Genomic DNA, 14,124 nt, shown 5'->3' with positions numbered 1-14,124 from the left:
TGTGTGGGATAACCAGCCTCATAACCAACATGATTAAGTCTAATTAATGCATGAAGGGGTTAATGTCATAGAGTAAGCTGCCCTGCCAGGTTTAGCTAGGTTACAGCCTTTCACCTTGTGAGGAAGGTAATCAAGCCTATTGCTGTACCTCAGTCAACCATAGAGGCTCATTGTGTGAAGAGATATTGAGCTGGCTGCTGCAGCCCAGATCTCATGGCTCTTAGCAAGCCATTATTTTACATGTAGTGTTGTATTTACTGTAAACATTGCACATCAAATCTTCTGTGTATGCAACCTGTCTCTCCAATTGTTGCTACTAGATTGGAATTCTACCTCCAAGTCGCATTCAGTAATAAGTAACCTTGTGTCCTGTGGTTTTGTGTTTGTGGCCTGACAGTTTTGTCCTCTCCAAAAGTACATAAATCCTACCAGGTTTCTATGTGGACAGGTGTATGTTGTTACTGTAAAATCAGGATGGAAATGTTAATAATAGCTGTTGTGAACCCATAGGAAACATAGTTTGCCTGCAGAAATATTGCCCTGCCTCAGTCCCTCTGTCTCCCCCAGCCCTCAAGGGTAGGAAGGGTAGAGAAAAAAATCCTCTGCAGTGTGTGCAGGAAGGTAATCAAGCCTTTGAAGTGAAACATTAAACTGTTTCATTGTGAATTGCATTTAAAGCTTGGAAGGCATTTAGTGTACTCAATACGCCACATGGAAATGATGGTTATGGCATTAAAAAGCATTTTAAGTTGCCAGTAATGAGACAATACTCCAGGCTTACCAGATGTACAGGAGACTGAAATTTAGATAATGTCTCACAGTCTTGGGGAAGCGCCATAGCTTTGGGTGCAAATGGTTGCAGGTTGAGTCCAGAACATCTCTAGGTAGGGCTGGGGAAGACTTCTGTAGGAGACATCTGGAGATCTTCTGCCTTTCAACATAGACAATACTGAGCTCGAAGGACCAATGGTCTGACTTTGTACAATGCAACTTCTATGCCCCAGCCGTCATCAGATTGTAGAAGTTGCTTTTTCTACAACGGAGGATTGCTTATCTATGGACAGTGAGCGTTAGTTTAGGCTTTTCTGTGCATGTGCAGCAGTGCAGCTCTGTACATAGAAGTTGAGGTCTCCCATTGTCAAGACCATGCAAGCATTAAAGCAGTGGCTTGAAGTGACGCTTGGCCTTCCTTAGAAGGTGACCAAGAGGAAATAATGCATCCTTAAGAGCTGCCCTCACATCCCTTGCCATGTTTCAGAGGATGCTGGGGCAGAGCTAGTGGATCGTGGGCAGCCGCTGCTAACAAAACGATGGCAGAATCCCCTGCTAACAAAACGATGGCAGAATCCTAAGGGATCCTGGGACATGTGTCTCCAATTCACATACTATAGCCTCTCTGGACCACCCAAATGTCTTCAGCATCTGCCCTCTCATTTGTGTCATATCTTATGAATGCCTAGTGTTCCATCTGCCATAGCATGGCAAAATGGAGACCCCCTGCACAGTCGAGTTTCCACACACATACACACACACAAACTGGAAAATCTTCAGTGTGCTACCGAAACATAATCTACATTTTCCCGCATAGTTAAAAATTCCAGATGGGTACCTCCCCAGCTATGTTTGTTTGCAACTTGTAGTTACTTGCTTCTCATAGTTATCTGCATGTTTCTTTCCAGCTTAGTGCTTAACTTGCATCTCGTGCATGGTTTGTGCAAAATGCATTTTTAACTTGTCTTTGTCTTTGATGCTTGCAACCTAATCCATCCCAGCTACACTGCCTCGAAAAGAAAGTGCTGTCAAACAGGAGACGGAGAGTGAGTATGATGAGCGCTTTAAATGGTTATTGCCAGTGCATTCATGTCTGTGTAAAACGTAATTGTCATGGCAAAAACCTATTAATACCAGAATTCTGTTAGATGCAACCTTTTTGCACAAATTTGTGAGTGCTACAAAAATCATAAAAAGGAGCAAAACCTGACAATGGACCCCTGTAAGACGGGGTGGAGACAGATCCTTTTCTCACTTATCCCTCGCTGGACAAATATGGCAAGGTGAATGGTACCTGCTCAGCTCTGGGGGAGCTCTCGTTTTTAGCCAATCCCAACTGGCTTGCTCTTGCCAGCCATCAGCTGATTGGCAGTGCCAGGAAGCCTCCCTTGCCATATATGACATCAGGTTTGGGGCAGATGATTTTGGAGAACCAGTCTTGGAGGCCACATAGGGTCTCATATTGGGCCTAGTTAAACCCATGGGTTGAAGGTCTCTCTTCCCTGCCCCCTGCTATAAGAGATCTGCAGTGTGATACTCATTTATAGGCAAAATACAATAGAAACGTATTTTGCAATTTGTTTTTAAACTCAGGCCATGTCTGCGCAGGATGCTTTTTTGAGGCAAGATAAACACCCCCATGAAAATTTCACAATGGAGCTCTGATTTAGTCTATGGGGAGTTCCTGCTCATCTGCCCTGACGATTACAGGCCTATTCGGGATTACAGACAGTGCTACCAGAGGAATAATATTGCCATGAGATTTTTCTGCACCACATAATGCTTGCCATGTGGGAAGCACATTCTCTTTCATTTTTGTGCAAATGGCAGTCATGAGTGTCTCATCATGTTTCCACTAAGAGCTTGTCTATGCTACAATTCAAACTGTGGCTGCGTGAACTTGCATAGCCTTTTGTATCTGGTGTTTTTTTAAAAAATAGATGCCCCCAGCCTTCAGTGATCTGACTCTCCCCTTATATCCACTTAACATCTGTTTCAAATGCTTAGAGCAGGGATGACCAAATTCTCTAGTCCTAAGCTTTATAGCGTGGTGGTTACCCATGGGTGCCGTCATGTGTAACCTCCACCATGCAGTGCTCATGCAGAGGGAATCACCATACACATGACGGGTTGCAGGCTTGTGGCAACAGTCATTGCAACATACGGCTGGAGGCTACAGTGACCAGCTCTTCATGATGCTCGAGGTTCTGCAGGATGAATATTTAAGGTGCCATCATGCAGCAGGTAGTTTCTTGGATGCAGCCATATGTTTAGACTTGGGTTGGATCCAACAGTGCCTTTACACAAATGGAAGACATTTCTCCTCATTCAGAGGGTGATCTTAGCCTCTTGCATTACTTTGAATACTGGGTACGATAATGAATCAAGATGAGCCTTAGATTTGTGTATTCTCCCTCTTGTCTGCTGCAGCAGTAAGAGTTTTGAAACTTTCACCTCCATTTTAGAGAAACTGCACCTTGCCCAGCCCGAAACTTAAGTTTGATTAATCTTAACTATGGTTAGTGAAAGCAAGCCAGTATGGTTTGAACTTGACTAGGGTTTGAACTCAGTTTGTTTCCACGTACCATAGTGAACATTAAACAAACCAAGATCAAAACCGAATTTATGAAGGTTTCTTGTTTTAACTAACCAAGATTAACTGCATTTTAATGTGTAGTTAATCTAACACAGAAGAGCAGGAAAATAGTTCAAGGCTGAGGCTCACCTAAGTTCAATCTTCTGTCACAAAATTATGGTTTTGCATTGTAGCCAGATATGGCCAATGATAGAGTGAAGCAGGAGAGAGCAAGGTAGAAAAAAACAATTTACAAACAATTGAAGCCAGAATCTTTTGCTGTTACATTTTCTCACAAAAAAAAGCACAATGGTGGCTTCTTTCCACATTGAAAGTAGTACAGTTGCATAAACCACAACTGCTTTTCAGTTTTCAATTGAAGTGGAAAACCACAGAATATTTGTGCACAGTCAAAGATAAAAAGTCACAACACTTCTTGAACAAAATGTCATATTCATTGGCAGAGTTTATCTGTAAGGGCAGCCTGCAGTTGAAATAATTTTACTGAAAGAGGCCTCAAGAGGATAAAGGGTTTCCTTATCTTTCAAGCAGGTGTTTGCTACTATTTTCTTGTTAAGAAAATAGTAATTTCTTGCCTTTGTTCTGCTTTGCTTCTAGAAGACGCCCCTTATGAATCGCACCTGGTTCTGTCTATCCACCCTTATCTGTGCTCTTTTCTGGAATGCTATTAGCACTACAGTAGTCCTTGTATTTGCTGAGCCCAAATGTCTGTCACTACATGTCTGTTCCTGAACCATGTGGTTTCACCTCTAGGTGAAGAAACGTGTGAGCACAACAGTCCGCTTGTCATGTAGGGGAAGTACTGGCAGTCTCTAGATGGACGGGAGAATGCTAATCTTGAATAGACAATGCTTATTTGTATTGTGACGCATTATTCCATACAGGACAGTTCCTCACATGGCTTTCATTATCGCCTTAGGTCTTCATGGAAGTTCCGGGAAGCTGACAGGTTCCACTTCTAGCCTAAACAAACTCTCAGTTCAGAGTTCAGGAAATCGCAGGTCTCAGTCCTCCTCTTTGCTGGATATGGGGAACATGTCTGCATCTGACCTCGATGTGGCAGATAGAACAAAGTTTGATAAGGTAAAAATGTAAGCACGCTGGCTGGTGCTGCATGTTATAACTGTGCTTAAACAACGCTCATTTCACACTAGGTGTAATTGTGGCCTTCGCTCTTGTGTACATATGTTGCACGAGGACCTCTGGAGCCCACTGCAAAGGTAGGATCAGAAGTCCCGGGTGGCTTGGGAGGAGCCCATGCTGCAGCTCCTCCTCACGCCAGTCTTACTTCTCCTAGAAATTGGCATGAGAAGGGGCTTAATCATGCATCCCTTGGTGCTTGTCTGTTACTTTTCTGGTATGGGAAAGAATGGCTACACTGCAACAGTTCCTGTGATGTGAGTGAGAGAAGGGAACTACAGTAAGCTATAGGTGCTGGTTTTGTGAGGCTGCATACGGAAGACATTTTCTTGTAAGGCCGACTCCATTTGCCCCCCTCTGCTCACAGAAGGGCTTTTGATCCAGCAGCTGCCTTCAATAACAGAAGTGGGAAGTAAGTTTTTGCCCATTTCCCCATGTGCCCCTTGAAAACCTACTCCAGAGGTTTGGGGTCCGCCCAGAGCAACGTGGTAGGTAATAAGCATGGCGGCGCAGGCAATTGGCAAACCTTGGTGAAATAAGGACTTTAAATACGTGCAATAATCGTGTGTATATGTATGTGTTGTGTGGCTGGCTGTGCCTGCACTTGACATGCACGCTCTGGCATAAGGCCAACTAAGGGATGCTCAACCATGGCATAAAGGATACCAAGAGCCTATCATTGTTAAACAGTAGCTTAGGCATTTGTTCCTCGGTGTGGATGCTACCTGCATGAAGCTGAAGCCCAGAGAAGCTTTTTAACTGCACAGACGAGCCATAGGTGAATGCACCTTCAAAGGAAATAGATATGGGGCTTCTTGATTGTGGGCCATCAAGAGTGGCAGTCATTTGTATGCTAAATGTATGGGGGCTTTTTGTTGTTGTTTTGTAGATTTTTGAACAAGTCCTAAGTGAACTGGAACCCTTGTGTCTGGCAGAACAAGATTTCATTAGTAAATTCTTCAAACTTCAACAGCATCTTAGCATTCCTGGAACACCCATGGTACGACTCTGTTTAAAATATTGTGGACTCAAAAACTTGAGTTGCTACAAGGAGCGATCTCCTTCTAAACCATCCCTTCTTTTTTCAGAGTGATGCAGAAGAGGTGGATGGAGGAACTTTATCAAGGGCACACAATACTGGTGGTCTGCAGTCAATGTCTTCAGAGTATGTTGAATATTAAACAAAAACAAAATAATGTATTTTCCTAAGTTCTAGAATCATGACAGATAAATCTCCTAAAAGCTGAATTATTTAAGACCATGGCAGTGTCTCATTAAAATGAAGCAAAGCCCCTGTCCCCTTTTGTACTTTGTACCAGTGGATCCGGGAACTAATTGTTCACCTGGATTTCTAAAACTAATTATTCAGTAAGTACTGAACTTGCCTAATGTCTACACCGTATTTTACAGGAATCACATGATCCGGCAGATGATGATAAAAATATTTCGCTGCGTTGAGCCAGAACTGAATCACCTCATTGCTCTTGGGGACAAGATTGATAGCTTTAATTCCCTTTATATGCTGGTGAAAATGAGTCACCATGTATGGACAGCCCAAAACGTGGATCCAACGTCCTTCCTCAGCACAACACTTGGAAACGTTTTAGTGACCGTCAAAAGGAACTTTGACAAGTGCATTGTAAGTTTTCAGCAGCTTTCATAATTAGGTGCTTTGGGCCGATGCGCACATTGGGCAAACCAGGTAGAACTTCACATTTGGTGAGGCAGTAGGATTGCTCCCCTTGCCTCAGTGAATTGGCCGTATCAGATGGCAGTGTATGTGCATAGATTCCTACCTATATACGCACAATAACTTGAAATCCCTGCCCTGCAGAACAAGGTGGGGTAGGATGATCAGGATCACACATAAGGAGCATGTGTGGTGTGAATCCATTTTGTCTATATGTGGAATACATAGAGGTCCTATGGCTCAGTGGGTCTCTCCCATGCATTGACCTTTAACTCAGTTTCTTATGCAATGCCTTATAGTTAAACCTATCTGTTTGGCTGGGGTGGAGGAACTCCTGGGTGGTTGCAGTTTGGATCTATCTGCCTTCGCCTCACCTCTTTCCCTTCCTCGGTTTAAAACGAAAACTTATGGTCTGTGATCTTTGTTTTTCCACTTCAGAGTAACCAAATCAAACAGATGGAAGATGTAAAGATATCCAAGAAGAGTAAAGTTGGAATTCTCCCCTTTGTTGCTGAATTTGAAGAGTTTGCAGCCTTAGCTGAATCTATTTTCAGAAATGCTGAACGCAGAGGAGACCTGGATAAAGCCTACCTAAAACTCATTAGGGGAGTTTTCACTAATGGTGAGAATCTGCCTCATAATCAGAAAGGCCTTTTTCTGTTGTATCTCATATATAGTGTTATCCTGTTGATGAAATGGGTTAATGTCCACTAGAACTCTGGAATTTACCTTTGATTGCACTGTCAATCACTGTTACTTAACCCCTATTTGCCCTCATATGCCAGCTATTTATAACGTGGTTTAAAAATGAATATGGAAGCATTGCATTCAGTATATTGGCCTGGTTCACACATCACGCTAAGGTGAATTATTGTTTGACCCAAACGCATAGAGTCCAGGAAAGGCAAACACAGCCACTTACTCCTTCCTGGTTGTTCTGTTTCTGTGTTGCATTGAGCTGAGCCATGGTTTGTTATCAAACCTAGGCTCATGGTTCAACTCCCTTGGATAAACCACAAGCTGTAAACCATAGGACCAACCTGGGTTGTAACTCATGATTTGTCTAGCAAGAGATAAGCTGCAAATCTAGATACAGATGACAATAAGCGCAGCAGCAGAATAACTAGGGATGAGCCAAACAGCTGTGTTCTCTCTGGAAGCCTGCATTTTCATGCTAAGCCATGGTTTGTCTTCATGTGGCATACAAATTAGGCCATTATCTTGCCTTTTTAGTAATAGAAACATTGACAGCTGTTTTCCATATGGAGTTGTATAATTGTATTTATGGCATGTCGTCAAACAAAAAAATTAAGGCACAACTTAGCAAAATTTAAGACTTAAATAAGTAAGTGCATAACTTTTCCATTGAACTATGTAGCATTTAAAAGCGCTTTAAAGAGTCCCTTTTGCGTTTGTATATTATCAACACAGCCACCTCAGGATTCTTTTTAGAGCGGGTTATCTTATTTCCACCCCAGAAATCCTACTGTCAGTTTTAAATCAGATGGATATTACCTTCCTACTTGAAACTAAATATATGCTGTTCAAGAATTACGTGCTGAGGGATTATGCTTATGTGTTGAGAGGTATGTGTTGATTCTTTGCCGTCTTTGCTGTTGGTGTGATCATGCGTATCATTTGGTTTGGGGTTTTTTTTAGTGGAGAAAGTAGCAAATGAAAGCCAAAAGACACCGCGGGATGTGGTCATGATGGAGAATTTTCACCATATCTTTGCAACTCTTTCTCGGTTGAAAATCTCGTGTTTGGAGGCAGAGAAAAAGGAAGCTAAACAAAAATATACAGATCATCTGCAGTCCTACGTCATCTACTCTTTGGGACAACCACTTGAGAAATTAAATGTAAGACATGTCCTTCTATAACTTCAATTCTGGGGGTTAAAAAACAAATATTAAATTTAGAAGGCTGTCAGAAGCAAACTTCTACAGCTCCAGATGCACACTCCAATTGTTAATTAGTATGGAAGACCTGTTTATACCTGTTCTTATTCATAAGTTTAGCATTCACCCTGTAATATTATGCTGTAATACCTCGGGTTAAGAGCTTAATTCGTTCTGGAGGTCCGTTCTTAAGCTGAAATTGTTCTTAACCTGAGGTACCACTTTAGCTAATGGGGCCTCCCGCTGCTGCCGCACCGCCACCACACAATTTCTGTTCTCAACCTGAAGCAAAGTTCTTAACCCGAGGTACTATTTCTGGGTTAGCAGAGTCTGTAACCTGAAGCATCTGTAACCCGAGGTACCACCGTATAGCATATGATGATGGAAGAATAGAGTACATACTAAAACCCCTAACAAAAATAGGTTTCACAAAGGCTGCAGAAGCTCTAGTGTTTCACCTAACTCTCATGCAATGAAATACTAAAGAAGATACGGAAGTTGTGATAGGAACAGGAATGGCATATTATGACATGGGTTATCGCTACACATCTCAAAAAGTTATGGAGAGGCAAGCTTGTAGATTGTTCATCTCAGTTTTTAATCATCGAGAGTAGAACGAGCAACATATGTGGTGATTTGATCTGATAAATATCCACATTGTGAAATGGGGTACTGTTGCTAGTCAGCATCTTATCTTACTACATTATTGTTGAAAATGGGCTGAAATAAAATATGAAAGGCTTTATTTATTTCAAATTTTTTTATATCCCATGTTTCAGGATGCATGTCCTTCAAAGGTAGCTTATAAAAAAATATGAAACTTCATTTAAGCACTCACATGCACATTCTTAAGCAGTATCAACAACAAATGCAAAGCCATTGGGATGATTCCCATTGTACAGCTGCTGTGGTGGTGAAGTCCACCCTCCCTCTCCTGGAATCCTTCCTGCAAGACCAATGGATGATTCAGTGGTCCTAGGGAGAAGTCCAGCTTAACCAATGTGTACAAGCAGAAATAACAATATAGGCTACATATATATCAATGGTGCACAGGCATAGAATGTAGAGCTTTGTGTGTGATGAGTTGCTCTTTGCTGATCTCGGTGGCACCTGACCTCTCCTACAATAGCAAGTAAGAGAAATCCGGTCAGTTTCATACTTCAGAAATAAACAGGAAAAACTGCTTTCCAACGACAGTAGTTCAAATATGTAGAAGGCACGCTTAATACCAGGTGTTTAAGGCTGAGCACCGTTTTGTTTGTGGATTTTAATGTATTTGAATACTTCACATCAGCACTTCTTTGAGGGTGTTGAAGCTCGTGTGGCGCAAGGTGTGAGAGAAGAGGAAGTGAGCTACCAGCTGGCGTTCAATAAACAGGAGCTAAGAAAGGTTATAAAGGAGTATCCCGGCAAGGAAGTGAAAAAGGGGTTGGACAACCTTTATAAGAAGGTGGATAAACACTTGTGTGAAGAGGAAAACCTACTTCAGGTAATATAATAGATATTAAGAGTGTGTATAAACCTAGTTAATGCTGTGTAAATGTTTTTGCTGTCCTTGGTTTGTCTCTTGTTTAAGGTAGAAAATCACATGTTTGAGGTAGAAAATGTCTTGCAGTAAAATGTTGTAGATCACAGAACTTACATCCAGATAAAGGGTAAAGCGGGGAGGAAGAGAACATTTGAAGAAGTGCAGGGCGCATTCAGCCTTACAGGCCACGAGGAAGACACAATAACCAGGTTAATTTATATGACTGTTGCATTTATATCCCACATTTCCATTTGCGGGGGGTGGGGGGGAAGAGAATGCCCAAGGTACCTAACAGCAATAAAAGCAACAACATAAAATCCACATTGACATAGAAGAAGGAAGGAAGGAAGACTGTGTTTGGGCTATGTCACTTGGTGAGGCTCACATGATGGAATACTTCAGTGTCTCTTTCTACATAGGAAGCTTGCATGCCAAAGAAAAACATTCTAGCCTTGTTTTCTCTTTCACTTGCTAGTGTTGTAAATGGAGGGGGGAAATGTATTGAAGAGTTGATTGAACCTCCACCTATAATATGAAGTAAAGAAGCCTTTAGGATGTTGCTTTCTTGATGGTATACAATTGTAAACAGACTCCTGAGCAAGTAACTGGCTAGGATTGTGATGGTGTCGGTGGGCTTTCCTGTTTCCTGGTTGTTGCATGTGAAGGCATATACAAGTACGTATCCTGGCAAAAGCTGAGCAGGGAGAAGGTTCATCCTGCCACTTTCGATGCATGTGTGCAAGGAATTGACCCTCGCCCATCTGTCTTGCCTTGCGTCTCCATAGCAACAGCAACTCCACTGTCCTCCTAGGTCCTAGGAAAAGGGAGAAGGCAGAAGAAACAGTGCCGAGATACTTAACCATAGAGCTAAATGTTGGAAATGGCTCCACACACACATTTCCTTGGAAGGTGCAGAGCTGTCCTCAACAGTGAAGCCAGTCAGCAGGACAGGTCTTTGGTGATACGGATTAGTAACCAAGGATAAGACCGTTGGCAGTTACTGTTCACCGGATTTGGAATATGTGGCTGTTAAATGTAGACCAGCCTATCTCCCTAGGGAGTTTACAGCTGTTATGCTAACTGGTGTGTACGTGCCACCAGATGCCAATGCCAACTTGGCGCTGGGATGCCTGCAGAGCCTTATCAGCAGCCAGCAAGACAAGCATCCTGAAGCTGTGCACATCATTGCGGGAGACTTTAATCATGTTGAACTTAAAAAAGTGCTCCCAACGCTCTATCAGCATGTGAAATGTCCCACAAGAGGGGACAAGACACTGGACAAAGTTTATTCGAATGTAAATCACGGCTATAGGGCTTTACAGCTGCCACATTTGGGCCAGTCCGACCATATGTCTCTGTTCCTGGTACCAGCATATATCCCACTCAGGAAACGGGCTCCCACAATATCAAGGACTGTTAAAATTTGGCCTGAAGGTGCCATCCATCAGCTGCAGGACTGTTTTGAGAGAACCAATTGGGACATTTTTGATCGTTCAGACCTGGAGGAGCACACGGCGGCAGTTCTGTGCTATATCAATCACTGCACAGACACTGTCACAGTAAATAAATCCATCCGGTTTTACCCCAATCAGAAACCCTGGATGAATAGAGAGGTCCAGTGCCTGTTGCGGGAAAGGAACAGGGCTTTTAGGTCGGGCGAGGTGCAGCTTTACAGTGTGGCAAGAGCAAACTTGAAGAGGGGTATTCGACGGGCAAAACTGGTCTATAGGCAGAGGATTGAGGATAATTTAAGGAGTAACAACACAAGACAGATGTGGCAGGGGATTCAGCATATTACCAACTACAAACCTAACCTTGGTGCTGTCGACGGTGACCCTTTGCTGGCGGAGGAGCTTAACTTCTTCTTTGCTCGCTTCGAGAAGGAGCCACCTGAGACGCCGGTATTACAGCCACCAGCCCATAGGGGCCCCTCATTCACTGTAGAGGAGCATGAGGTGAGACAGGTATTGAGGATGGTGAATCCGAGGAAGGCTGCTGGACCTGATGGCATCACGGGAAAGGTGTTGAAGGGCTGTGCGGATCAGCTGGCGAGGGTCTTTACTAAGATCTTCAACAAGTCCTTACACCAGTCTATTGTCCCACCCTGCCTGAAGTCGTCAACTATTGTTCCTCTGCCTAAAAAATCCACAATCAGTAGTCTGAACGACTACAGACCAGTTGCACTGACTCCAATCATCATGAAGTGTTTTGAGAAACTGGTGCGCCGTCACATTATTTCCTGTCTTCCATCAACTTTTGACAACTACCAGTTTGCATACAGGGCAAATAGATCCACGGAAGACGCTATCACTACCACTCTCCATGCTGCTCTGTTCCATCTGGAGCAGCCGGGGAGTTATGTGAGGCTGCTGTTTGTGGATTTTAGCTCTGCTTTTAACACTATCCTCCCCCATAGACTGGTGTCCAAGCTAGAGGCGATTGGACTCTCCAACTCCACCTGTCTCTGGGTTTTGGACTTTTTGTCAGAACGTTCTCAGAGGGTTAGAGTAGGGTCACATATGTCCACAGCCCTTAGCCTTAACACCGGCTCACCACAGGGTTGTGTGTTGAGTCCCCTGCTCTATACTCTCTATACGTATGATTGTACAGCCATTTATTCCAGCAACAAAATCATCAAGTTTGCTGATGACACTACGGTGGTGGGGCTCATTTCAGGAGGGGATGAGTCCGCCTATCGGGACGAGGTGGAGCGGCTTTGTGCTTGGTGTGGAGAGAACAATCTGGCTCTTAATACGACTAAGACCAAGGAATTGGTGGTGGATTACAGGGAAAAAAAGGCGGACATTCAGCCCTTGTATATCAACGGGGAACGGGTGGAGAGGGTGGCGGAATTCAGGTTTTTGGGAGTGACTATCGATCAGGGCATGACTTGGAGCGCAAATACTACTGCTCTGGTGAAGAAGGCCCAGCAGAGAATTTATTTCCTCAGACTTTTAAAGAAGAACAATCTGAGTGAGAGACTGCTGGTGTCCTTCTACCGAGGCTCCATAGAGAGCATTCTCACATACTGTATTTGTGCCTGGTTCTCCAGCTGTACAGCTAGGAAGAGGAAGGTGCTCCAGAAGGTCATAACCACAGCCCAAAGGATTATTGGTCATCCCCTCCCATCTTTGGAAGAACTGTACGGTTCCCGCTGTCTTAGGAAAGCAAACAATATCCTGCAGGATGCATCTCACCCGGGACACAGTCTGTTTGTACTACTGCCTTCTGGCAGGAGATACAGAAACATCAAGTCAAGGACAAATAGACTGAAAAATAGTTTCTATCCAAGAGCTGTGGCCTTCTTAAATGCAGTAACTCGATAGTGTGACCTGGGAGTTTGATGGGTGTGGGTGTGGGTGTGGCTGGAATGTGGTTTGTTTGGTTGTTGTTGTTGTGTTGCTTTTGTTGTTTTTAAGGGATGGCATCCAATTTCGTTGCACTTGTGCAATGTTGCACTTGTGTAATGACAATAAAGAATCTATCTATCTATCTATCTATCTATCTATCTATCTATCTATCTATAATATTTACATTACTGAAATTCTGCTTTTCTTCTTTTTTGGGTAGGTGGTGTGGCATTCTATGCAAGATGAGTTCATACGCCAGTACAAGCATTTTGAGGGCTTAATAGCACGCTGTTATCCTGGATCTGGAATTACTATGGAGTTCACTATCCAAGACATTTTAGACTACTTCTCCAGCATTGCACAGTCTCACTAATATCTGCCAAGGGTTAAAGCAAGATAAACTAATGAATTTGCTGGGAAGAATCTTTTAGCACTGAAGACTTGTTACTTTGTGAGATGGAATTTTGAGGAATGTCCTTAATTATCTTTATGCCCATCAATTGATGGCCTGAGGAGAAATGTTGCTTACTTACTGTATAGAAACAGTGTTAAAGCATACTTTTTCACATGTAACACAGTCTGGCTTGTTTTATTTTCCATGTTGATATATTAGCCTTGTATAATTTATAGTACATTAGATACTAAACTCTTTGTCTTTCCTGTAGCTTCCAGTAATTATGTTAAAGTATTAAAATTATTGTAAAAGTCTGAAGGGGTTTCTGCATCAAAATGTATTAATATATGGATTGATGGAACTTGCACGCATGCTTTCAAGAATCTATTTACATGTCTTTATGGTTGAAATTCTTCTGATCCAATATAAAAATAATGTTTACAAAGGAGTTCCTTGTATTTATTTCCCTAACCTATGACATGCATTACACAAAAGGAAAAATTGCCAGTCAACTGAGGGATCCAGATACTATATTTAAGTTATGTGTTTTTACTTTTTACATGCATACATTAGTTGAAGCTTCCTTGGAAACACTGAACTAACGCTTTGATTCTAACGACTAAAACTTTAAATTGGCTCAGTTTATCACATTGATGAAGAAAACAGCAAAATAGCTGGAGAAAAAGCCTGTCCGAATCTGTTTTTCTGCCTAAGCTCGGGAAGAACTTATGTCCTTATGGTTGTACACCTGGATTGC

At 42.7% G+C, this 14,124-nt stretch overlaps 1 protein-coding gene across 8 annotated transcripts in view; it reads left to right on the top strand.

The window, feature by feature from the left end:
• The window catches only part of EXOC1 (exocyst complex component 1), a 30,752-nt gene extending 16,940 nt beyond the window's left edge, over positions 1–13,812 (top strand). For 4 of the 8 annotated variants that reach the window (XM_083755545.1, XM_083755541.1, XM_083755543.1 and 1 more), the window contains 9 exons: positions 1,773–1,817; positions 4,287–4,450; positions 5,397–5,507; positions 5,596–5,672; positions 5,918–6,146; positions 6,636–6,819; positions 7,857–8,056; positions 9,390–9,584; positions 13,194–13,812. In XM_083755545.1, coding sequence (XP_083611671.1) covers positions 1,773–1,817; positions 4,287–4,450; positions 5,397–5,507; positions 5,596–5,672; positions 5,918–6,146; positions 6,636–6,819; positions 7,857–8,056; positions 9,390–9,584; positions 13,194–13,346 — 1,358 coding nt within the window. In that variant the 3' untranslated portion in view covers positions 13,347–13,812. The remainder of the gene's footprint in view (positions 1–1,772; positions 1,818–4,286; positions 4,451–5,396; positions 5,508–5,595; positions 5,673–5,917; positions 6,147–6,635; positions 6,820–7,856; positions 8,057–9,389; positions 9,585–13,193) is intronic. The other 4 variants (XM_083755547.1, XM_083755544.1, XM_083755546.1 and 1 more) reach the window with 1 other exon arrangement.
• Positions 13,813–14,124: the final 312 nt, after the last annotated feature.

This window comes from Podarcis gaigeae (assembly GCF_964106915.1).
Source record: "Podarcis gaigeae genome assembly, chromosome: 9".
Taxonomy (NCBI): domain Eukaryota; kingdom Metazoa; phylum Chordata; class Lepidosauria; order Squamata; family Lacertidae; genus Podarcis; species Podarcis gaigeae.
The sequence above is the reverse complement of the archived record's forward strand: the minus strand, read 5'-3'. Positions and strand labels throughout refer to the sequence as shown.